The sequence below is a fragment of the Panthera onca genome, chromosome D1 (assembly GCF_046562875.1).
Source record: "Panthera onca isolate mPanOnc1 chromosome D1, mPanOnc1 haplotype 2, whole genome shotgun sequence".
In the NCBI taxonomy this organism is placed as follows: Eukaryota; Metazoa; Chordata; class Mammalia; order Carnivora; family Felidae; genus Panthera; species Panthera onca.
Genome location: NC_138348.1, coordinates 99,036,996 through 99,062,194, shown reverse-complemented (window position 1 = coordinate 99,062,194; position 25,199 = coordinate 99,036,996). Strand labels below are relative to the sequence as shown.

The window sequence follows — 25,199 nt, the reverse complement described above, 5'->3', positions numbered from 1 at the left end:
AAAATCTTTGTAGGTTTGTCTGACTGGACCGAAAGCACATGGCGACGCGACGTTTTAGGCCTCTCCTTCCCGTGGAGACATTAAGAAACCTCTAGCGCGGCGGCTGGAGTATCGGAGGTTGTTACGGAAGGATCTGGAGAGATGGGAGGCGCTTTCCTAAAAGGAACTTTTCTCAGCAGCGGCTGTCGGCCACAGCAGAAGAAGGTTGGGAGGTGGTCCCCGGCCCGAGCTGTGCTAAGTAACAAGGTGTCCTTTCTCCTTCACGCGTAGGGCATCGGTTGCTACATGTTCCGAATTGATGACTCCGAGGTGGTGGACGCCACCATGCATGGAAACGCTGCACGCTTCATCAACCACTCCTGTGAGCCCAACTGCTACTCTCGGGTCATCAACATCGATGGGCAGAAGCACATTGTCATCTTTGCCATGCGCAAGATCTACCGCGGGGAGGAACTCACTTACGACTATAAGTTCCCCATCGAGGATGCCAGCAACAAGCTACCCTGTAACTGTGGTGCCAAGAAATGCCGGAAGTTCCTAAACTAAGGCTGCTCCTCTCCCCCGGTGGTGGAGTACGAGGACCCGGGGCCATCCAAAGCGATGCTGAAGGCCTTTGCCAGCAGCTAGGAGTTCCAGGATTGAGTGGGCACGGTTTGAGGGGCCTCCGTGATGGCCGGGCTCCCCTACTTACGTCCCACGTTCGCATTACACATGTGATCGCGGTCCTGGAGAGAGAGACGAGGTCTCAAAGCAAAGCTCCGTGACCGGCTTTCTTCTGGGGCCCCTTCTGATTGTATGCCGTTAAAGAGTGGAAGTGGGGTCGCGAGCAGACTTGCCTGGAAGGAGCCTGTAGAGGGTTAGTTACGTTGGGACATTGGGCCTGAGTGTCTCCTCAGAGAGAAGTTGCCACCCCCGCCTCGGCCCTTTCCCAAGCACTATACGCGAGGGGTCAGGCAGGGCCCCAAATAATAGAGTCGGTCGGATGCCTGATAGTGTGCCAGCCGGGCCCAGCCTGTAGCCATCTGTTGAACAAACAGAGAAGGTCTGGTGGTTTTCCCTCCTACCCTCCCGCTTGAGAGTTCACTTCTGGTTGGGAGACAGGATTCTTAGCACCTTTGGTGTCAAAAGGCTGTCTTGGGGTTGTGCCAATTAATCACCAAACATTGAGCCTGTGGGCTTTAAGTGGGAGCGTTCCCCCCATGAGCCTTATCTCAGCCAATGACCTTTCTTGACGATGGGAGTGGCTTCCCTCTCATTCCTTCTCCTCACTCCACTTTCTTCGTTTCCCCTGTCTCATCCCACCGCTTTCCCGATCTTTCTGGGTGGTAGAGAGGAGTGACTCCCTGCTCAAGGACACCCCCTGTTGGGCATAGTACGTGCCTACGAACCGATCCCTGAGCCTGTAAGCACTCCCAGTGGGGAAGTGGACAGGAGCCATTGGCCGGAACCAGACAGAATTCGGAGTTTTCATAAGGCTCCGCTGAGAGTTTTAAAGAAATATATGTAGCATGATTTTTTAGAAGAGGAAAAAGATTATTTACATAGGATCTGAATCATGCAACAACCAGAGTATCACAACCAGGACAAACCCCTGGGCCCCCTTCCTAGGACATGGTGACTTTATTTTCCCCTTGTTGAGACATAGGAAGACTTCATTTTTAAACGGTCGGTGTCCAGTTGAAGGCAGAACACTAATCAGATTTCAAGGCCCAAAACTTGGGGACTAGACCACCTTGTATCGAGGGACCTCTGCCACCTGCGCAAAATCCACAGATTAAGTAAATTAAATGACACTACTGCCCTGATTACTCCTTAGGATGTGGTCAAAACAGCATCAAATGTTTCTTCTCTTCCTTTCCCCAAGACGGTGTCCTGAACCTGTTAAATTAAGTCATTGGATTTTACTCTGTTCTGTTTACAGTTTACTATTTAAGGTTTTATAAATGTAAATATATTTTGTATATTTTTCTATGAGAAGCACTTCATAGGGAGAAGCACTTACGACAAGGCTATTTTTTAAACCGCGGTATTATCCTAATTTAAAAGAAGATCGGTTTTTAATAATTTTTTATTTTCATAGGATGAAGTTAGAGAAAATATTCAGCTGTACACACAAAGTCTGGTTTTTCCTGCCCAACTTCCCCCTGGAAGGTGTACTTTTGTTGTTTAATGTGTAGCTTGTTTGTGCCCTGTTGACATAAACGTGTCCTGGGTTTGCTCTTTGACAATAAATGGAAAAGGAAGGTCACCCAACTCCATTGGGCCACTCCCCTCCTTCCCGTGTTGAAGCTCCTCAAAAGGCTGTGGGAGTATCCTGACACAGCAGTGCCCCCCTTCTTTCCTGCACTCGCTCTCTCCTTTCTGGGGCCAGCTCAGAGCGGCGAGAGGTGTGATCTACATTTCCCTCATCTTTCCCTACTTCAGAGATAGCAACCAAGTTGAATGGCAACCTGACATTTCCCATCACCATCTGCCTCATCGGTCACCTCGTTCCCTTTCCGTCTGCCCGCCAGGTCCTCATACCTGCAAAGAACCCACGGATCCCCCTGTGCCCTCTTTCGGGGCAGCCCGTTGAAACTGAAGCACAGTCTGACCACTCACGATAAAGCAGATTTTTCTCTGCCTCTGTCGGCCACTGGGTTTCAGAGCAGTGCGGTCCAGTAGAGGGCAGGGCGCCCTTTTCTCCCACGAGAAGCCCATTCCTATGGAAGTCTAGCAAAGCAATACGACCCAGCCCTGCGCTCTCTGCCCCAGGACTCATGGCTCTGCTGTGCCTTCCACCCTGGGCTTCCTGTTCTTCCGTGACCTTAAGAACTGTGTCTGGTGGCTTTGCTGGAACATTGTCACTGTGTTCGCTGTCATGCAGGGAGCCCAGCACTGTGGCCAGGATGGCAGAGACTTCCTTGTCATCGTGGAGAAGTGCCAGCAGGGGACTGGGGAAAAACACTCTACCCAGACCTCGCCTCCCTTCCTCCTTTGCCCGTGAACAAGATACGGTGGCCCTAGGGGTCCCACTAGTGTCTGGTTTCCTTTATTATTGCACTGTGTGAGGTTTTTTTGTAAATCCTTTTACTCCTTTTTTTTTCTTTTTTCTTTTTTTTTTTTTTAAGAAAAAAAAAAAAAAAAACCTTAAGCTGCATTTGTTACTGAAACGATTAATGCACTGATGGGTCGTGAATTCACCTTGAGAAAGACCCAAAGGCCAGTCAGGGGTTGGGGGAGACTCAGCTAAATAGACCTAGTCACTGCCCTGCTAGGCCATGCTGTACTGTGAGCCCCCTCCTCGTTCTCTTTCTACCGATCCCAAACCCTGAGGCCAGAGGAGGGACCACATCTTTCCTTCTCTTGCCAGCTGCAGATGGTTTGCCTTGCCTTTTCACTCCCCGTCAACCATAGAAACGAGTAATTCCTCTTCTAGCTCAGCCTCGAGTCCATTGCCAAAATTCAGCATACCTGCCAGCAACTTGGGGAATAAGCTAAGGTTTCCCTACAAGAGGGAAAGAAGGCAAAAAAAAAAAAAACAAAAACAAAAACAAAAACAAAACACGGCCTATCTGTCTCCAAAAACACCCGAGTTTGTTTTGAAAGTGACCAAGGGAATCTCCGCACAAAAGTGCAGACCGAGGAACTGTGGTGAGTCATTCCCAGGAACCCCCCAAGGGGCATCCCGAATCCCTAAGGAGTAACACAGCTGCAAGCCTGGTCAGTTCTCAGTGAGAGAGCCAGCTCCCTTACAGCTTTGCTGCTAGAACCTGTTGTGGCTGCATTTCCTGGTGGCCAGTGACAACTGTGTGACCAGAACAGCTGCATGGCGCTGACCCTATGGCCGGAACTTGGTCCCCTGGCTCCCTCTGTTACCGTCCACCACCTCCAGCACAGCCCTCCTGGTTTTAGACCAATCACCAGAATTCAGGGGGAAGCCCTGGCAGCTAGATGGAAGATTTCAACCAGACTCCTTTGCCGGGATACGGTCCGCCACCCCGCTTGCCTCTGTCAACCCCCTCCCGGCCCCCCCACCCCACCTCACCCCTCCCCTCCCCTCCCCGGCCAATGCAGTGAGCACCATGCAGCTCCCTTGATTTAAAAAATACAACAACAACAACAACATAAAAACAAAATTAAAAACACACAAAAAAAACCACAAAAAACAAAAAACAAAAAAAATCTTTTAATGAATGTATCTTTCTAAAGGACTGACGTTCAATCAAATATCTGAAAATACTAAAGGTCAAAACCTTGTCAGATGTTAACTTTTAAGTTTGATTTGGGATTTTTTTTTTTTTTTTTTTTTTTAAACTAGAAATCGAGTTTGGGTTTTTCTTGGTTTTGGTTTTTTTTTGTTTTTGTTTTTTTTCTTTTTCTTTTTAAAGGAAAAGCGGGTCATTGCAAAGGGCTGGGTGTAATTTTATGTTGCATTTCCTTCATTTTAAAGCAATACAAGGTTATCGAGCAGATGGTTTTGTGCCGAATCACGAATACCAGTCAAGTCTCACACTCTGAAAACTTGCAACTTGTTTTGTTTTGGTTTTCAAATAAATATAAATATGATATATATAGGAACTAATATAGTATTGCACCATGTAACAAAGCCTAGTTCAGTCCATGGCTTTTAATTCTCTTAACACTATAGATAAGGATTGTGTTACAGTTGCTATAGTAGTGGCAGGAAAGTGTCGGTCTGGCGCTCCTCTGATCCTCCGAACCTGGGGGGAGACCCAAACCATAAAGGGACCGGGGAACGACCCATTCCTAGGATCAGAGAGGAATGCAGAAATGATGTCACCTGGAGTTTTTCTGCCCGTGAATGTTGCCAGTCAGTACCTGTACTCCTCGTTTCTCTATTTTTGGTTATGAATGTTGGGGTTACCACCTGCATTTAGGGGAAAATTGTGTTCTGTGCTTTCCTGGTATCTTGTTCCGAGGTACTCTAGTTCTGTCTTTCAACCAAGAAAATAGACTTGTGGTGTTTCTTTTATTGAACTTTTAACAGTCTCTTTAGTAAATACAGGTAGTTGAATAATTGTTTCAAAAGCTCAACAGATGACAAGCTTCTTTTCTAGAAATAAGACATTTCTTGACAACTTTATCATGTATAACAGATCTTTTGGTTTTTTTCCTTGTGTTCTTCCAAGCTTCTGGTTAGAGAAAAAGAGAAAAAAAAAAAAAAAAAAAAAAAGGAAAAAATGTGTCTAAAGTCCATCAGTGTTAACTCCCTGTGACAGGGATGAAGGAAAATACTTTAATAGTTCAAAAAATAATAATGCTGAAAGCTCTCTACGAAAGACTGAATGTAAAAGTAAAAAGTGTACATAGTTGTAAAAAAAAAAAAAAGGAGTTTTTAAACATGTTTATTTTCTATGCACTTTTTTTTATTTAAGTGATAGTTTAATTAATAAACATGTCAAGTTTATTGCTGCACACGATCAAACTTTCTTTTGGCTTTGGGTGGGGTGGAGGAACCGGAGCAGCTAGTGGCCTGTGACCTGACTGCAAAGTACCTTCCACAGTCCTTTCTTTTAAGGTGGAATCCTTGAATCTCTCTGCCTCGCCTTCCTCCGGGCACCGGGCCCCACTCCACACTGACCCTGAACGGTGTTTTCTTCCCTCCCTCATCAACGGTGTGTGTCCGGGACCTAATTAATCCTGGGTATGACGAGGGCATAAAGAGGACAAAGGAAGAGCTTTATCTCCTGCATAGCCCCTTTTCTTTTTTTTTTTGTAAAGCCACGGGGCGATCAAGAGGGCTTCTAATGACTTCCTCCCAATCTATGAATGTAATAAAATGAAGGCATTTCAGGAAGCACCCCCTCTCACTCCACCTTAAGGCAGAAATTGGATTTATTTACTCTGTTCGTTCCCCCTAGGACCGGGGGAGGGAGTTAAGAAACATTTTTAAATATTTTGCCAAGCCAGAGTTGCTAACCCCGGGCCAAATGAGGTTGGGTTTACGTTACAGCCAAGGATTGCAAGACACTCCTCATGGGGGATGGACCTCAAACAGAACCTCTGCCCTCCAGATGAGCTGGCTGTGAGGCTCAGCCCCCTTCCCCCCTGCCTCCATCCTGAGTCAGCTCGGAGTTGGGAGTGGGGCACCAGCACCATGGGGACTCCCAATGATCAGGCAGTGCTGCAGGCCATCTTCAACCCTGACACCCCATTCGGAGACCTTGTTGGGTTGGACGTGGGAGAGGAAGTGGAGAAGGAAGAAGGAGACGAAGGTGAGTTCGACTTTGGACGGCAGTGTTCCTCTGGTGGCAGAGGACGGTAGTCTCACAAGGCCCCTTGTTCCGTGACCCTTGAATGACGGTTGAGGTTGGAATCCGAGGTCTACTGATCGTTGGTGCACAGGCTGGGGGCTCGGCAAGAGTTTCTCCGCCAAAAGGAGAAAGCCAGGATTTGTCCTTCAGCCCTCACACCTCTGACCTTCCCTCACCACTTAGTCCACCCCATAATCCAAGCCCAACTGTACTGGGGCCGCGGGGAGGTGCTAAACTTTCACATCTTTGTCATAACAGGGGCATTTCACTCCCCACAGGATGGAAGGGGTGGGGAGGGGCTCTGCTCAACGTTTCTGACCTCGACATGCACAGCCTCAGCAGGCATTCAGGGTTCCGCACCGTTCCCAGCCAAGCCCTGAGCCAATCCTACGTCCCAGCCAACCCCTCCGGCTCAGGTCCCGGCTTTCCAAAGCTCCAGCTGGCTTTTGCTTCTTGCTCCCAGCTGCACACCTGTCCCTTCCCTGTTCCCTTCCTGACACAGATGGAGTTTTCCCTCGAGCACAGTTGGAGCAATCCAAGGCCCTGGAGCTGCAAGGGGTGATGGCAGCGGAGGCTGGCGACCTCGGCACGGCCCTGGAGAGGTTTGGCCAAGCCATCAGCCTGCTGCCTGAGCGGGCCTCCGCCTACAACAACCGAGCCCAGGCCCGCCGACTCCAAGGAGACGTGGCAGGTGAGGGGAGATGCCCTGGAACTTCCACAGAAGGGACCCTGGGGTCCACAGACCAGAGATGGAGTGGTTGTGGGACTGGGGCCTGGAGGCTGGGACTGTTCTGGAACCTATGTTCTTACCTATAAGAGCTATCGCATGGGCCCTGCTAGTCTCTTGGGGGCTATTGGGAAGGTCAAAGAGATCGCATTCCATTCGTTTATGTAACAAACATTTAATGAGAGTCTACTGTTGTAGCGGTGGGCTAGGACAAAGAGGAGAGATAGACCACCCACAGGAACTACTCCTACTCCGTGCCGGGTGTCTGGCACTTTCCGTGTAACTTCACAACAACCCCCAAAGCTGTGTGCTATTGGCACCTCCCTTTTATAGAAGAAGAAGAAGAAGACTGTAGCAGAATTGGGGTTTGAAGCAGGTGGTGGGGCTCCAAGGTCTGTGCTCTTAATGCCCCTGTGCTACTGCTTCTCAAGAAGCTCACGGTCCGAGGGGTGGGACAGACCCACAACCAAGAGACAAGCTGAGAAGGTTCAGCACAGGGTCTGCCCCCCACCCCTCACCCCCCACCCCCTGCCGCCAGGGGCGAGTTTGAAAGGGTGAAGAGGCTGCAGCTGGATGGAGGAGAGGAAGTGGGAGAAGGTACAGGCAGGTAGAGACCCAGAAGGCATGGAAAAGTACAGAGAACTTCAGAACTCCAGGCTGGCTGGAATGGGGAGTGGTGGGAGGGTGGAGTAGAGCCTGGAGAAGTAAACAGGGGCCTGATGGCAACGTTAGGCAGGTTGGACTGTGTCTTGAACACATGGGGAATCATTAAAAGGATTTTAACTGGGGAGTGACTGGATTGAACCTGCTGCCCTTGGGCAACTCTGACTGGAAGGGGGACAATGGGACAGAGAAGGCCGTGCTGGAGACCGGAGGGCAGACTGAAGGTGTAAACCACAGAAAACTGTCACGGTGGTTGAGGTGCTCCTGCAGCCAGGAACGCCAGCCTGAAGGGTTTTGAACATTCTGGGAACAGTGGGGGGAACCAAGGACCCCTTCTCCAGGCTTGGTTGCCTGGCTTTGGCAGGAGGGGGCTGAGTGGGGCTGTAAAAGCAGCTGAGGACAGTCTGTAGATAAAAAGCCCAGAGAGGAACAGAGGTGATGCTGCCTGGAAAAGGCTTTCCACTCCTCCAGACCGGCTCCTCCAAGGGAAACCCAGAAACGCTATGATCAGAGAGTTTCTGTGATCAGAGAGCTTCTTTTTTTTTTTTTTTTTTTTTTTAAATTTTTTTTAATGTTTTATTTATTCTTGAGGGAGAGAGAGAGAGAGACAGAGCATGAGCGGGGACGGGGCACAGAGAGAGGGGGACACAGAATCCGAAGCAGGCTCCAGGCTCCGAGCTGTCAGCACAGAGCCCGACGCGGGGCTCGAACCCACGGACCGTGAGATCATGACCTGAGCCGAAGTCGGATGCTCAACCGACTGAGCCACCCAGGCGCCCCGATCAGAGAGCTTCTTAACCATCTGGGTGGCCTGGGCAGCCTAGCCCTCGCTGGGTTCTGGGATCAAAACACACAGAGACTGGACAGAGATCAGCCTCTCTGTAGGGTGATGCTGGAGCTTCTCACGTGCCCTGACAGCTCTTTAGACTAGAGAGCATGAGTGACCTGGGCAGAGCCCAGAAAAACTGCAGCTGGGCCCTAAAATACCAACAGCTGCCTGAGTTTGAATTCAGAGTTTAGTGCCCAATCCGAGTATTTCATGAGAAGGATAGACACGACAATGTGCGGGGCCAGCCCTGACTCCAAGGCCTCCTTTAATGAAAATAGATAGAAAATAAGGAAGATCATGGAGACAAAGAATGAGGAAAGGCAGTCAGCAGGGAGAACAGGTGAGGGAGAAGCTGTTTTAAACATACGTTTTTTAATGTGTATTTACTTTTTTTTAAAAATTTTTTTAACGTTTATTTATTTTTGAGACAGAGAGAGAGCATGAACGGGGAGGGTCAGAGAGAGGGAAACACAGAATCTGAAACAGGCTCCAGGCTCTGAGCTGTCAGCCCAGAGCCCGACGCGGGGCTCGAACTCACGGACAGCGAGATCATGACCTGAGCCGAAGTCGGCCGCTTAACCGACTGAGCCACCCAGGCACCCCTGTGTATTTACTTTTGACAGAGCGCGAGAGGGGCAGAGAGAGTTGGACCTCAAGCACTCGGGGCTGACAGCACAGAGCCCACTTGGGCTCGAACTCATGAACCATGAGATCATGACCTGAGCCCAAACCGGCTGCTTAACCTGCTGAAGCACCCAAGTGCGCCAGGAAAAAGTTGTTTTAAAGCATACACTGAATAAGGGGAGAGGAATGCCTTCAAAAGGAAAAGAAAGAGAAATGGATTTTATTATACTTGTAAGAAATGCTTGTCAGTACATGATACATTTTTTGGACTTTGAGATTCAGACTCAGCCACCTGGCACGTGGTAGATACTTAATGGCCTATGACTGGAAAAAACGGCCTGCTTCTGCTGGACAATGAGCCAGATTCATGACCATAGTGACCATTCAAAATCGTCCCAGCACCCTTCACGTTTTGGTGTATTCGATGGTGAAAGGTGATAGGGACCACAGTCTCAGCTCTGTCACTAAACTGGCTGTGCGGCCCGGGGCAAGTGTGGCCAACTCCTCCAGTGTGCACGTGTGACGAGGAGCAAGGGCAGGCGGGTGTTGGGTGGCCCTGCCCCGGGGCCTCGGTTCTGACCGCCTTCCGTCCCGCAGGCGCCCTGGAGGACCTGGAACGCGCTGTGGCGCTGAGCGGCGGCCGGGGTCGCGCCGCCCGCCAGGGCTTCGTGCAGCGCGGGCTCCTGGCGCGGCTGCAGGGCCGGGACGACGACGCCCGCAGGGACTTCGAGCGGGCGGCGCGGCTGGGCAGCCCGTTCGCGCGGCGCCAGCTGGTGCTGCTCAACCCCTACGCCGCGCTGTGCAACCGCATGCTGGCCGACATGATGCGGCAGCTGCGCGCGCCCCGCAACGGCCGCTGAGACGACCCAATAAAGCTGCCGGCTCTCTGCCACTCGCGTCCGTGTCTGCGTCCAGCCGCCGGCCCCGCAGCGGCAGGGCACTTCGTGGTCGGCCGGGGTCCGGGGAGCTGGGCGGGGCGGGGCGGGAAGGGGAGGGGGCGGGTGGGCGTGCTCGGGCGTTGATTGGCCCCGCCTGGCCCCGCCCGGCCCCGCCGCGGACTGCAGCGCCCCGCAGACAGGAGCAGTCGCTCGGCAGGAGCGTGGGGAGGGCGCCAGGTGAGCCGCCTGGGGCGGCGGGGCGGAGCTGTCGTGCGACCCCCGCCGCCCGGACCTCCGCCGTGCCGGCCCGCTTCCGCCTGGTCCCCGGAGGGTGGTAAAGGGGGCGTGGGGCCACGGAAGGGAGGGTAAAGGGGAGTGGGAGAGAGGGGTCCGGAGGACGGTCCCCTTGGGGGAGGGGCACTGCGCCGCGTGTCCGCCTGTGCGCGTGCGCGCGAGCCGCCCAGTGCGGGCTGCGCGGTGGCGCGCGGTTTCTGCGTCCGCGAGCCGGCGCTTGATGGTGCCTTGGGGGCGGCGCCGGGTTCTGAGCCCGCAAGGTGGGTTGGTAGCCACTGGGTCGGCTCCGGCCTTGGCGCTGGGCTGTTCGCGTCCTCGTCTTCGCCGCTGCGGGTCAGGCTCTATTTGTGTGTTGGTGCACGGTTTATTTTTGTTTCTGGAGAGTAAATTCCCGGAGGAATTACCGAGCCTGCGTGCGGTCACCTGGCTAACGTCGAGGCCCGCCCCCTTCTCTCGGCAGCCTGGGGCCCAGGCCTGAGCCACCATGGCGCTGCCCCCAGGCCCAGCTGCCCTCCCGCATACACTGCTGCTCCTGCCAGCCCTTCTGAGCTCAGGTACACCCCCGTTTACCCCTTGGCCGAGCACTTCTGGGGGCAACCCCCCTCTTTCCCCTCTTTGTCTGCACCTTGGGTTTGGGAACCCGCTTCAGGCCACAGGGACCAGAGCTGGCTTCCCCTCACCCACCTCCCCAGGGTCCAGCCAATTCCTGGTGAGCGAACCTAACCAAGTGCACTGGCCCCTGGTCCTCTGCCCCTCTGTAAGCGGATGTCGTGCTGGTCACAGGCCAGTACCCCAGTACCGACCTTCTCCCAGCTCTCCCCACAACTCCCTGCTGTGTTCCAGGTTGGGGGGAATTGGCACCACAGATTGATGGTCAGACCTGGGCCGAGCGGGCACTTCGAGAAAACGAACGCCACGCCTTCACCTGCCGGGTGGCAGGGGGGCCTGGGACCCCCCAACTGGCCTGGTACCTGGATGGACAACTGCAGGAGGCCAGCACCTCAAGACTGCTGAGCGTGGGCGGAGAGGCCTTCTCTGGAGGCACCAGCACCTTCACTGTTACTGCCCAGAGGGCCCAGCATGAGCTCAACTGCTCCTTGCAGGACCCGGGCAGTGGCCGGTCAGCCAATGCCTCGGTCATCCTCAATGTGCAATGTGAGTGCCTCTGAGATGGGCAAGGAGAGAGGTTCTCTGCCCTGGGACCCCCAACAGCCACCAGGCAGGTGGTCTGATAGAGCATTTAACACACACGTACTTTGCAGATATGAACTCACATCATCCTCAGGGTGATCCTATGAGGTGATTGTTACTGTTATCCCCGTTTCACAAGTGAGAAAACTGAGCCACAGATTGGTTAAGTCCTACGGCTCATAAGCAGAGCCAGGATTCGAATGCAGGCAGCTTGGTTCTTGTGTTTCTGCTGCTGGTCACTATGACATGCTGCCTCTCAGGGACACCCAACCATCCTGTTTCCCAGAGCCTTTTAAAGGAGAGGTCGAGGCCCCCGGCTCGCTCCTGGGTTTGGGAAGAGTGGGCAAGGAGTACGAGAGGTGTGGTGAGAATATGTTGGCTTCTGCTTTGTACCAGTTAAACCAGAGATTGCCCAGGTTGGGGCCAAGTACCAGGAAGCTCAGGGCCCAGGCCTCCTGGTTGTCCTTTTTGCCCTGGTGCGTGCCAACCCACCTGCCAACGTGACCTGGACCGACCAGGATGGGCCGGTGACTGTCAACGCCTCTGACTTCCTGGTGCTGGATGCCCAGAGCTACCCCTGGCTCACTAACCACACAGTGCAGCTGCAGCTCCGCAGCCTGGCGCACAACCTGTCCGTGGTGGCCGCCAACGACGTGGGTGTCACCGGCGCCTCGCTTCCGGCCCCGGGTGAGCACTGCCAGCGACTGGCCCGGCAAAGCCTCGGGTGGGTGCAGGATGACGGTACATAAACGGGACGACTAGTTGCCCTTTGGGTGAGTCTCGTGAACGAGCTGTGCCGCCCACCTTGGGCAAGGAGCACTGAGTGGCACCTGTAGCGTCTCAGAGTTGGGGACCCCGCCCACTTAGAACCTAACCAGAGGACAACTTGCAGGGCTCCTGGCCACCCGAGTGGAAGTGCCGCTGCTGGGCATCGTTGTGGCGGGAGGGCTTGCCCTGGGCACGCTGGTGGGGTTCAGCACCTTGGTGGCCTGCCTGGTCTGCAGGAAAGAGAAGAAGACCAAAGGTAGGTCCAGAGCCAGGAGGGGGAGGGGGCTGGGCAGAGAGAGGATGGCTGAGGGGCAGGGAGAAGGAGGAGCAGCGAGGGCAGCATGTGGGGCTAGGCAGAGCAAGTCCTCTCTGACGAGCGGCAGAAAGGGTCTCCCTGGGCATGGCCATGTGTAAAACCAGATGCAACTCAGGGCTGAGCACTGGGAACCCAGTCTGTCCCAGAGGCTGGGCATTGGCGAGATCCTTGCCTGGGGGTCCTGGGGGTCCTGGGTCCGAAAGGGCATCGGGGAAGAGCCCAGAGTGAGTAGGCACCCTGAGAAAGTGTGTGGTTTCTTTCTCCCCAGGCCCCTCCCGGCGCCCATCTCTGATCTCTAGGTAACTCTTCCTGGGGCTGGCTGGCTGAGCTGAACTGAGATGCGGCACGGGGACGGTTGGAAACCCGGGGTTCTCCCTAGTTCTGGAATGGGCCCCCAAGCAGGAATCTGTGCCTGCTGGAGCTAGGGCATATCCCGGGCTCTGTCCACCCTGTAGTGACTCCAACAACTTAAAACTCAACAACGTGCGCCTGCCACGGGAGAACATGTCCCTCCCGTCCAACCTCCAGCTCAACGACCTCACTCCGGATTCCAGAGGTACACCCTTTGTTTGTCCCCGCTTTATCTTCAGAGGTGCTTCTGAGGAAAAGAGAGACCGTGGTACTAGGAGGGGCTAGGCCTTGTCAGGCACACTCCTCATCGTGGGCACCACCCCGTTTGTCACCCAACAGAGAAACCAGCAGACCGGCAGATGGCTCAGAACAGCAGCCGGCCGGAGCTGCTGGGCCCGGAGCCTGGTGGCCTCCTTACCAGCCGAGGTACAGGGGCATGGGCCCACGGCCCCCCTCCTCTCCTCCCCAGCCCTTGTGCTTATGCCAGAGACCTCTGGGTCTCCAAGCTTCCAGGCAGTGAGGCTTACTGAGACTCACGGCATCTTTGACCTTGCAGGTTTCATCCGGCTCCCAATGCTGGGCTATATCTATCGAGTGTCCAGTGTGAGCAGTGATGAGATCTGGCTCTGAGCCGGGCGAAATTGGGGGCGGGGGTGCGTGCCCTCTTGGCTCCTGGGCCCCCTCCTCCTCCTCCAAGGCAGCCTCTGCCTGGCTCTGTGGCCAGGTCGTGCCGCTACCACTCTTGCTCGCCCTTCTGGCTAGGGTGCCCTCTGTCATCCACGTGACACCTTTCACTGGGATCTGGCCCTCAGGGCACAGATCTCCTTGGCAGAGCCACCAGCTGGACCTTAGCCCCTTGTTCTAACTCAGGTTGGGGGCTTTCACTGATGCTTGTGCGCAGGCGGGTGGAGCTCTTATCCAGGTGTGTTGGCAGGTCATCCAGCATCTGACTGTGGCACGCGCCTGCCGAGTGTGGTCTGGGCCTGCCCTGTGTCACACGCCAGTACCCTTAGCGCTTTGTACGGCTGGCATGGGGGCATGCCCGGGTGGGGGAGAGGGAGGGCCCAGCATGTCTTCAGTTTCCTTCCCCTGCTATGCAGCTTTGTTCCCTCAGGGAAGATTTAGGACCCGGAGAGCTATCGGGAACCAAACTGCCCTTTGCACAGGAACCAACCCCTGGCCCAAGGGGAAGGGCCAAGCACAATCCAGTCCCTTTTGCCGCATACCTCTCTGCCCTTCTCTGTCTGTGCCTCCTCTTGGGCATCATAGGTTATATGTTGGACCTTCTCCCATTTCTTCACTGGGCACTAAACTTCTCCCTTGACCTGGCCCCCGGTGGTGCCAGTGCCTGGTATTAGCACAAGTCAGGAGGAGAAGAGGGAGATGGGAAGTCTAGGGGCACCCAAGACCGCATGTAGCTATGCATCATCTTCTTCCTATGTTAGCACTTTAAGCACATCCCCTGGGGAGGGGGTAAGTGAGGGCCTCTGGGCCCTCTCCTTGGCTTCCCTAAGTCTGGCCTTCGTGTGAATCGCTGTGAGCGCCCTGAGCCCTCGGGGTTGACAGTTTCCCTCTTGGCATGTCTCCCCACCATGGGACCCCATGACCATTCCCTAACTGCCTCATCGGCAGGAAGCCGCTCTTCCTGTCCATCCTCTTCTTCAGGGGATGGTCATAGTGGCACATTGTTTGACAGAGCTAGAAGCTTTAGGGGAACATGGAGAAAGAGGGGACCACACACCACAGAACAATCTAAGAACTCTTTGGAAAGCAACATGGAAATGATTGCAAATTAATACAGTGCAGAGTATATTTTTCCCTTGTTGAAACCTTGTTTTGTAATTTTTCTCATGTTCCTGCCTAGGACAGTGCTGAGCACATGGTAAATTTAATAAACTTGACTCAACGAATGTGACACGTCTGTTCATTTCTTCGTAGATGGTGTTAAAACGAAATCTTTAAATCACACATTAAGTAGGGGAAACACCTGTGTATCCACTATTCAACTCTGTTAAATTTTATCACTCTACGTTGTTTGCTTCGGATCTTTTATTTTTAAAAATAACGTTACTTCTTTAATTACACTGTTCTCAGCGGCAAGGCTCGTGTTTTCTATTTCGGGAGTCCTGGCGCAGGGACCCCAGCTCTCCAGCCACTGAGTCTCGCTTGCCAGACTCTCCATCTCTCAGGAGTGTGGCTAAGCCATGCTAGCCCTTTTGTCCTGACTAGAGGTACGGAAGGCTCAGACTAGGCTTTGATTTCCCGAATTTGTTTCTGGAGGATCGTAAGGGAGAAAAAAAGACTAGAAATGGGATGAAGTTTTTGAGGGCAGATTTATATCCTATTTTCTTGAACAAAGATGGGCTTGGCTTGCGTAGCTCTGAATTTTCCGGCTACCTCCCTCCCTTCTCTCTTGTTCTGTAGGGTATTTTCCTTCATGGGAGGGACTAAGGCTGCCCCAGCCTCCCCAGAGGAATTTTTGAGAGAGAGAGAGAGAGAGAGAGAATCCCAAGCAGGCCTGATGCAGGACTCGAACTCATGAACAGTGAGATCACGACCTGAGCCGGAATCAAGAGTCAGATGCTTAACCAACTGAGCCACCCAGGTGTCCCCAGCCTCTGCTGGTTTTGTTTGCAAGCTGCTTGGGCCTAGAACTTCTAAAGGCCAGGGTGCCTTGCTGTCGATTCTGTTGACTGTCCTCTGCCATTTCCTTTGGGAGGTCCCGGAGCCCTTTCCTTGGTGGTTCTTTGGCAAGGCTACAAGCCCTGTGCATCCCCTCGGTTGCCCTCATGGTCTTACCTCGTCAGAAAAGTGGGTTCTTCGTGGCAAATCCATCCTTGCAAGTATTTGTGATGCAGTGGACTTTGAAACTAGTGTTCCAGTTCTCTAGACGTATCCCTAGCATCCGAGATTCCTTGTTCCTTCGTTGAGTCCCAGACCCCTTGGAGAATTTGATGAGACTCTTTTCTGAGAAAATGCAGATGAAAAAGCCTGCTCATTATGCAAGTCAAAGCCCATCAGATGACAACTTGGGTGAACCTTGCAAACATGCTGAACGAAGAAGCTAAGCCCAAAGGCCACGTGTGACTCCTTTCATATGAAATGCCCAGGATGGGCAGAGACGGAACAGGCTAGTGGTTGCCAGAGACTGGAGGGAGGGAAGGATGGGGAATAGTTGCTGATGAATAGGGGTTTCTTTTTGGGGTGATGAAAATGTCCTGGAATTAGTGGTGACTGATGCACAACTTTGTGAATAGACCAACACTGAACTATATGCTTTACAGGGGTGAACTTTATGGAATACAGATTATATCTCAATAAAGCTGTAATTTTTTTTTTTTTTTTTTTTTTTAAGTAAACTCTACCCCCAATGTTGGGCTCGAACTCACGACCCTGAAATCAAGAGTTGAGTGCTCCATGGACTGAGCCATCCAGGCACCCCAATAAAGCTGTAGTTTTATTTATTAAAAAAAAAATTTTTTTTACATTTATTTTTGACAGATACAGAGCACAAGTGGGGGAGAGGCAGAGAGAGAAGGAGACATAGAATCTGAAGCAGTCTTCAGGCTCTGACCTGTCAGCACAGAGCCCAAAGTGGGGCTCGAACCCACAAACCGTGAGATCATGACCTGAGCTGAGGTTGGACACCCAACTGACTGAGCCACCCAGGTGCCCCTAAAGCTGTAGTTTTAAAGATCATCAAATGGTATTTGATTTGTACATTTCACTATATATAGATTTCACCTGACAACCATAAGTAAATATTGAACTCCAGTTAATTATGTGCATGATAAAGTGTTTAGGATGAAGTGTATTGATATCTCTAACTTCCTTTGAGATGTATCAAAAAACAAGATGGACTGATGAATGGATAGAGGGATGGATATCTGAGAAAACAAATTTAGCCAAAGGTTAGTTGTAGGATTTGGGTGGTAGATATATACATATAATTCTTCCAAAATTCTTTTATAATTTTTTATAATAAAATATTGGGAGGGGATTCCTGATCTAGTTCCTTCTCTGATATTTCTCAGATCTTTTTTTACCTAAGGATCATGAAGTTTTCAAGCACTACATATGTCCCTGACATGACAGTTGTCTCTTTCCTGGGAAGTTTTTAATATAGCTCAGTCACCTAATCTTTGATCTGTTTTTTTATTTTTTTTTATTTTTTTTAATGTTTATTTATTTCTGAGATAGAGAGGATGAGTGGGTTAGGGCAGAGAGAGACGGAGACACTGAATCTGAAACAGGCTCCAGGCTCTGAGCCATCAGCACAGAGCCCGATGCGGGGCTCGAACTCACAAACTGTGAGATCATGACCTGAGCCGAAGTCGGTCACTCAACCAACTGAGCCACCCAGGCACCCCTACCTAATCTTTGATCTTTACCCTCCAACAATAGGCATGTTGTTTGTTACCTTGACCTTGAATGTACAGCAGTCCAACATTTGGGGAGGCATAGCTCAGGTTGCATTCTCTCACCTGGACTTTGTTTTACTGAATTCCTCCCGACACAATAGCTGTTTGATGAGGACTTGTAAAAATTAATGCTCAACTTTGTGCATTGCTGGTGGGTGGGTAAAATGGTGCAGCCACCGTGGAAGACAGTATGGCAGTTCCTCAAAAAGTTAAACCAGCAATCCCATTTCTGGGTTTATTCCCAAAAGAAATGAAAGCAGGGACTCAAACATTTACATACCAGTTTTAACAGCATCGTTTGCAATCGCCGATATTGGGAACACCTCAAATGTCCCTTAGCAGATGAATGGGTAAAGAAAATGTGACCTATACCCAATGGAATATTATTCAGCCTTTTAAAAAGGAAGGGAATTTTGATACATGCTACAAGGTGGATGAACCTTGAAAACATTATGCTAAGTGAAATGAACCAGATGCAATAAGACACATTTTGTATGATTCCACTTAAGTGGTACCTAACATAGGCAAATCCATAGAAACCAGAAATAGAGAAGGTACCAGGGGCTGTGGGGAAGGGGAGGTGGGAGTTACTGTTTAATGGGAACAAAGTTTCAATTTGAGATGATGAAAAAGTTCTAAAGCTAGATGGGGGTGATGGTGGTACAACACTGTGAATGTACTTAAATGCCACTGAGTTGTATACTTAAAAATGGTTACAATGACAAGTTTCATGTGATGTGTATTTTACTTTTTAGAAAATTTTATTCCATTTATTTAAACTCAAAAACAGAAGTTCACTCATTTCTCTCATCCCCCATTGCCTCTTGGAACCAGCAATCTGTTCTACTTTGATTTTAAAATTTTGATTACTGATTCAATCTCCTTCCTAGCTACAGGTCTCTCAGACTTTCTACTTTGTCAGTCTTGGTAGGTTTTATGTTTCTAGAAATTTGTTCATCTCATTAGGTTAACCAATTTGTTGTTGTTGGTTTTCACCTCCCAGAGCAAGTCATATGGTCCAACTCCAAATCAAAAGATAAGGAACCATCCTGTGCTTATCATGAAGCCATGGTAAGAGGGGGCTGCATACTATAGGTGAGTGAAGAATTATTACCAGTAATTTAATCTGTTCAACCCTTTTATTGCCTAGAAGGCCCTACATGATCTGATCCTAGGTACTTTTTTTAAGTTTATTTCTTTTGAGAGAGAGAGAATCCCAAGCAGGTTCCACACTGTCCGTGTGAAGCCTGAGTGGGGCTCAAACCCATGAACCATGAGATCATGACCTGAGCTAACATCAAGAGTTGGACGCTTAAACCGACTGAGCCACCCAGGCACCCTGCTTTTTTTTTTTTTTTTTTTTAAAGTAAACTCTACCCCAACATGGGGCTTGAATTCGTGACCCCAGAGATCAAGAGTCAGATGCTGAACCGGTGGAGCCAGCCAGGCACCCCAAGGCTTTTTAATTTTGTTAATCTTTTTGAGGAACCAATTTTGGGTTTTATTGGTTTTCTTTTTGTTTTTCTATTCTCTATTAATTCTGCTGTAATCTTTATCATTTCCTTCTTTTTGCTAGCTTTGGGTTTGGTTTAGTTCTATTTTTTCCTAGTTTCTCAGGTTGTAAAGTTAGATTGTTAATGTGTGACCTTTTTTAAATGTAAATATCCTCTGAGCACTGCTTTTGCCACGTCCTGTAAATTTTGGTATGTTCTGTTTTCATTTCCATTTGTCTCTAGGTATTTTCTAATTTCCCTAGAAATTAGATTTCTAATTTTTTTCTGATTTCTTTTTTTTTAAGACCTCTTTTTTTTTTTTAATTTTTTTAACGTTTATTTATTATTGAGAGAGAGAGAAACAGAGCACGAGCATGGGAGCGGTGGAGAGAGGGAGAGACACAGAACCTGAAGCAGGCTCCAGGCTCTGAGCTGTCAGCACAGACCCGATGCAGGGCTTGACCTCACAAACCGCGAGATCATGGCCTGAGCTGAAGTCGGACACTTGACCAACTGAGCCACCCAGGTGCCCCCCCCTTTTTTAAAAATATTTATTTATTTTGAGAGAGAGAGAGAGCACACGTGTGCATGGTGGAGGAGCAGAAGGAGAGAGAATCCCAAGCAGGCTCTGTGCTGTGAGTGCAGAGCCTAACACAGGCCTCGATCCCCTGATCTGTGACATAATGACCTGAGCCAAAATCAAGACACTTAACCGATTGAGCTACCCAGGTGCCCTTCTCTCGTGATTTCTTATTTGACCCATTGGTTCAGAGCATATTCTCTGATTTTCCCAAAATTATGGGTTTTTCAGTTTTGCTTCTGTTATTGATTTGTGACTTCATCTCGTGGTCAGGGAGGATACTTTGTATGATATCTACCTTTTGAAATCTATTGAGACTTAATTTGTGGCCTAACATAGCACCTATCCTGGCAATTGTCCCATGGGCACCTAAGAAGTATGCTCTTGCTGCTGGACAAGGTGTTCTGCCTTTGTCTGACAGAGTTAGTCAGTTCACTGTGTTAAGCCCTTTGTTTCCTTATATATCTTCTGTTTCACTGTTATATCCATTATTGATAGTGAGGTATTGAAGTTTCCAGCTCTTATTGTACAACTATTTCTCCCTTCAATTCTGTCAACTTGTGCTTTATATGTTCTGAGGTCTGTTATTAGGTGTATAAATGTTTATAATGGTTCTATCTTCTTGCTTCATGTTCCTTTTGTCAAGTCTCCTGACTTCACAGATGTAGAATCTGCTCATCTCTCTGTAATAGCAATTCTCAAATTTGTCTCCATCTTGAAATACTCTGAGGAGCTTAGAAAAAATATGGATTCCTGCATCCTGCCTCCAGAGATTGTGATTTAATTAGTCTGGTGTGTTGTCTGTGAGAGGCAACTTTTCTTTAAAAGATCTCCAGGGGTGCCTGGGTGGCTCAGTCAGTTAAGCGTCCAGTTTCGGCTAAGGTCATGATCTCATGGTCCGTGAGTTTGAGCCCCGCATTGGGCTCTGTGCTGACAGCTCAGAGCCTGGAGCCTGCTTCAGATTCTGTGTCTCCCTTTCTCTGCCCCTCCCCTGCTCCTGCTCAGTCTGTCTGTCTGTCTCTCTCTCTCTCAAAAAGTAAACATTAAAAAAAATTTTTTTAAAGATCTCCAGTTGGGGATGCCTGGGCGGCTCAGTCGGCTGAGCGTCCCGCTCTTGATTTGGGCGCAGGTCATGATCTCACAGTTCGTGGGTTAGAGTCCTACGGCAGACTCCACGCTGGCTGGTGGTGCAGAGCCAGCTTGGGATTCTCTCTCTCTGCCCCTCCACAACTCACCCTCCCTCAAAAATAAATAAATAAACTTAAAAAAAAATAATAAAAGATCTCCAGTTGATTCTAATGTGCAACCAAGTTTGAGAACTACTGCTCTATGAATACTATTGTTAATTTTCTTAGCTTACCTGCTTTGTTTCTCTGATTTCCTTTGTTCTGCCAGTTTTAGTCTCTATTTTTCTGGTTTTCTTCAAATGTCTGGCAATCTCTGACTGTACATGGATATTTAACATGAGAGTTGCAAACAGGTGCACACACACATGAAATGAGAGCAAACAGATATTTGCTATTTGCTTCAAGACTCCCTGACAGTATCTATAGGTCTTTTCTCTTTGGCTGATCATCTTGCCAAGAGAGGACTCTTGCAATATTCTGCTTTGGAGGTATAAGCATGGAAGGGGGCTGAGGGTCTCATGGCTCATTCTTCTGTATTACCCTCTTCTTTTACTTATTTATTTTATTTTATTTATTTATTTATTTTTTTTTTAATTTTTTTTTTTTAACGTTTATTTATTTTTGAGACAGAGAGAGACAGAGCATGAACAGGGGAGGGTCACAGAGAGGGGGACACAGAATCTGAAACAGGCTCCAGGCTCCGAGCTGTCAGCACAGAGCCCGACGCGGGGCTCGAACCCACGGACCACGAGATCATGACCTGAGCTGAAGTCGGCCGCTCAACCGACTGAGCCACCCAGGCGCCCCTATTTTATTTATTTAAAATTTTTTTTCAAGTTTTATTTATTTTTGACAGAGCATGAGTTGGGGAGAGGCAGAGAGAGAGGGAGACACAGAATCCGAAGCAGGCTCCAGGCTTCCAGCTGTCAGCACAGAGACTGATGGCGGGGCTCAAACTTGTGAACTGCGAGATCATGACCTGAGCTGAGGTGGGACGCTTAACCGACTGAGCCACCCAGGCGCCCCCACCCTCTTACTGTCCTGCTCAGATTGCTTGTACTCTCATGTCCAGAGCCCCCGCCTTCTGTTGGGATGAAGAGGTGGGCAGCACAGATGGGGACATTTCTGGGTATCCAATCCTTCTACAAACCTTAAACCAATTCTCCTGTTTTCAGCCTCACCCTGTACACATGCCATCAGAAATATCTGGCATTTCAACCCCTGACCCTTTCCAGGGCTCTACACTGTCAGATGGCTTATCAGTTTCTCGGTCTCTATAGGCAACTTTCAGGCTCCCCTCACACCCCCATACATTACCCATATTCCAAAACTGTTGCTGTCTAATCACCCATCATTTTCTTTCCTATTATCTATCCTTGCTGGTTTATGTCTTTTTAAAAATTATTATTCTTATACTATCATTGTATAGGGTGAAAGGAGAGAGTGAAGATGTAAATATTGTGTTCAATTTTGTTTGTTTCGAAGTGTTGAGAGCCTAGGGTCAGCAGAGAAGGTGAGGGACACTTCGAGCAGGGGAAATAGCCTGTGTAAAGGTTTAGTTAGAAGAGGGACTTCCAGGGGCACCTGGGGGGCTCAGTCTGTTGAGCGTCCACCTTCAGCTCAGGTTATGATTTCACAGCTTGTGAGTTCGAGCCCCACATCCAGCTCTGTGCTGACAACTCGGAGCCTGGAGCCTGCTTCGGATTCTGTGTCTCCCTCTCTCTCTGCCCCTCCCCTGCTTGCGCTCTGTCTCTGTCTCTCAAAAATAAACATCAAAAAAAAAAAAAAAAATTAAAGGGCTCAGTCAGTTAAGCATCTCACTTCGGCTCAGGTCATGATCTCATGGTTCATGGGTTCGAGTCCTGCATTAGGCTCTGTGCTGATGGCTCAGAGCCTGGGGTCTGCTTTGAATTCTGTGTCTCCCCGTCTCTCAAAAATAAATAAACATTTAAAAAATTAAAAAAAAAAAACAAAAGAAGAAGAAGAAGAAGAGGGACTTCCTGAATATGGGTAGAGCACAGCAAGCAGAGTTTGGTTTGGTATTTTGCCTTGGGGGATTATGGAAAATGAGGATCTTGAGGTAGGGAGAAAGCAGCCAAATGCAGTCTCAAGAGGCCTAGTTGAAAATTTATACTTAGTAACATAGTTACTACATCTTACATTTTGTGGCACTTCATCTTCTCACATAGTTTTACCCACAGGGAAAGCCTAAGAGTTAATTAGTGTTTGTTGTAACTGTTTCCTTTTACTTATTTTTTTTAATGTTTATTTGTTTATTTTGAGAGAGAGAGCACGTGCGGGAGGGGGAAAGGGGCAGAGAGCAGGAGAGAGGGAATCCCAAGCAGGCTCCACTGTTAGTGCAGAGACTGATGCGGGGCTTGATCCCATGAACCATGAGATCATGACCTGAGCTGAAATCAAGAGTCGGACGCTTAACTGACCGAGCCACCCAGGTGCCACTATGATAACTGTTTCATAGCTAGGTTAACTGAGGTAAAGAAGTTACCGGATTTTTTTCTAGGTCCACAGAGCAAGGAGCCAGAAGGGAGTAACAACAGGTGTTGAGGAGAGGAGCCCACAACTGAGCAATGTCTGGGAGGGCTGTGCTGGAGCGGCGAGGTAAGCTAAGGCCATGCGTGAACAATGACTTTGGCAGGAAGTACGCTCGAGCCCTGTTATTTGTAGATTCTGCCTTTGTGAATCCACTTGCTTACTAAAATATGTTTGCGATCCCCAATCGATACTTGTAGTGTTTTCACGGTTATTTGCAGACATGCTCAGAGCAGTGATAAATGTAAGTCACCTGACACCTACCTTCCATGCTGAGGCGGAGAAAGGTGACGTTCTGCTTTCGGGTTTTAGCCGTCATACTGGAAACAAGTGCTCTGTGCACTTTCTATGTATTGCTACGTTTTCTGCTTATTGTTGGTGATTTTGCTATTTAAAATGACCTGCAAGCAGGGGCGCCTGGGTGGCTCGGTCAGTTAAGTGTTTGACTTCGGCTCAGGTCACGAGCTCACGGTTTGTGATTTCAAGCCCCTCATCTTGTCTGCTGTCAGCAGAGAGCTTGCTTCGGGTCCTCCGCCCCTCTCTGCCTCTCCCCTGCTCATGTGCTTTCTCTCGCTCTCAAAAATAAAAATACAAACATTTAAAATGACCCCCAAGCATAGCAGTGAGGTGCTGTCTAGTGTTCCTATGTGTAGTAAGGCCACCACGTGGCTCACGGAGAGACTGTGTTAGATGAACTTCAGTACAGCATGATTTACAGTGCTCGTGGCTGTGAGGTCAATGAATCAATGGCTGGTTGATGAAAATGTTATGACCGGGGCACACAGAAGCCTAATCTCATATTTCCCCTAGGAGCGATGGTTCAGTATTTGCTAATTGGGTGTTTGTGGTGGCTTTATAGAACGTAACTACTGTGGATAACAAGATTCAACCGTTTTCATTAGTGCTAAGTCTTAGCTCTAGCCAAAGAAGGAAATCTGAATGTTCCCTGAAAACGTAATGGAGAATTTGAGTTACTATCATACTTTGGGTTTTTTTTTCCCTATGAGTTAAATGAGAGCATTGGTGCTATCCAGTTGAGAGCAGAGCCCCTGGGGTTCCAGTATGATGTCAAAGCGAGGCCTGAGCACAAAAGTTCCTGCTCCTCAAATTGAAGCATGATGTGAACATCACACTTGGTTTAAGAGTCGGTCAGAAACAATTTCCCTCCTGTGTGTTTACTGTATATGTATTAGGCTGACGGTGTAGCATTTTTTTAAGTTTATTTATTTTGAAAGAGAGAGAGAGAGAGCGCGCGCGCGCACATGCGAGTGGGGGAGGGGCAGAGAGAGGGAGAGAGAGAATCCCAAGCAGGCTCCACACTGTCATGCAGAGCCCAATACGGGGCTTGATCCCACAAACCGTGAGATCATGACCGGAGTCAGACGGTCATCCGACTGAGCCACCCAGGCGCCCCTGACGGTGTAGCATTTTACTGTAATTCTCCCCGCAATCAATTCCTGCCCCACTTCCCCCCATATCAGTCCATAGCTCCTTTACCCCTTCAGCTGCTCAAGCCAAAATGCCTGGGGGTCATCCCTGATTCCTTTGCTTGCACCCCCACGTCCAGTCTATCAGCAAGTTCTGTCGGTTCTACCCCTGCTGTTTCTCCCTCTGTTGCCTCTCACCCCACCCCTCCCTTCTGTGAGGTCATCCCCTTGACGGCTGCAGATCTCCGCCCATGGGAGGCACCAGCAAGACAGAAGGCGGAGAAAGGAAGGTTGCCGTGGTAGTGAGGGGACGGTGTGCACGCTTCGGTGCCTGAGTGTGGCCCCCTCGCAGCCCATCGGGACCACTGCAGGATCCCTTCTGCTTCCGGCACCTGCAGTGGACGCCTCCCCCTGAACCTCTTCGTCCTGCGGCACGCTCTCCCCTCTCCCTTCTGCTCCGCGGGCCTTCCGACACTTTGTGACCGGTTTCCCGCATTTAGCACCCTCTGTCAGAAGTAACTAGTGTCGCTTCTGACTTCCCGACTGGAGCTTGGCTGACGTGGCTTCCAGATCATTTCCTGAATCGCTCCATCTTTACCACCACTACTTTCACCCCGGTCCAAGGCACGATCACCTCCCACCTGCACTGTGCACCAGCTAGGCTCTCTGGAGACCACAACCACACAGGTCTGGAGCCAGACAG

At 50.0% G+C, this 25,199-nt stretch overlaps 3 protein-coding genes across 16 annotated transcripts in view; all 3 read left to right on the top strand.

Annotated features, from left to right (window-relative positions):
- Window positions 1-5,416, top strand: part of KMT2A (lysine methyltransferase 2A) — an 86,009-nt gene extending 80,593 nt beyond the window's left edge. For all 10 annotated transcript variants that reach the window (XM_081790364.1, XM_060604888.3, XM_060604892.3 and 7 more), the window contains one exon: window positions 271-5,416. In XM_081790364.1, the coding sequence (XP_081646490.1) occupies window positions 271-546 (276 nt within the window). In that variant the 3' untranslated portion in view covers window positions 547-5,416. The remainder of the gene's footprint in view (window positions 1-270) is intronic.
- A 622-nt stretch (window positions 5,417-6,038) lies between these two features.
- On the top strand, window positions 6,039-9,992 carry TTC36 (tetratricopeptide repeat domain 36). The gene is made up of 3 exons (XM_060604903.3): window positions 6,039-6,218; window positions 6,760-6,948; window positions 9,698-9,992. The coding sequence occupies exons 1-3, from the start codon at window positions 6,101-6,103 to the stop codon at window positions 9,958-9,960; spliced, it is 570 nt and encodes a 189-aa protein (XP_060460886.2). The 5' UTR covers window positions 6,039-6,100; the 3' UTR covers window positions 9,961-9,992.
- A 123-nt stretch (window positions 9,993-10,115) lies between these two features.
- TMEM25 (transmembrane protein 25) lies at window positions 10,116-14,808 on the top strand. Of its 5 annotated transcripts, none has more exons than XM_060604897.3 (8): window positions 10,116-10,215; window positions 10,733-10,826; window positions 11,116-11,427; window positions 11,860-12,150; window positions 12,356-12,487; window positions 12,816-12,846; window positions 13,003-13,103; window positions 13,238-14,808. In XM_060604897.3, exons 2-8 carry the CDS (start codon window positions 10,757-10,759, stop codon window positions 13,426-13,428), a joined length of 1,128 nt encoding a protein of 375 aa, XP_060460880.3. In that variant the 5' UTR covers window positions 10,116-10,215; window positions 10,733-10,756; the 3' UTR covers window positions 13,429-14,808. The 5 variants fall into 5 exon arrangements, with proteins under 5 accessions (XP_060460880.3, XP_060460879.3, XP_060460881.3 ...); XM_060604896.3 differs by having other exon boundaries at window positions 10,655-10,826; XM_060604898.3 differs by having other exon boundaries at window positions 10,116-10,312.
- Window positions 14,809-25,199: the final 10,391 nt, after the last annotated feature.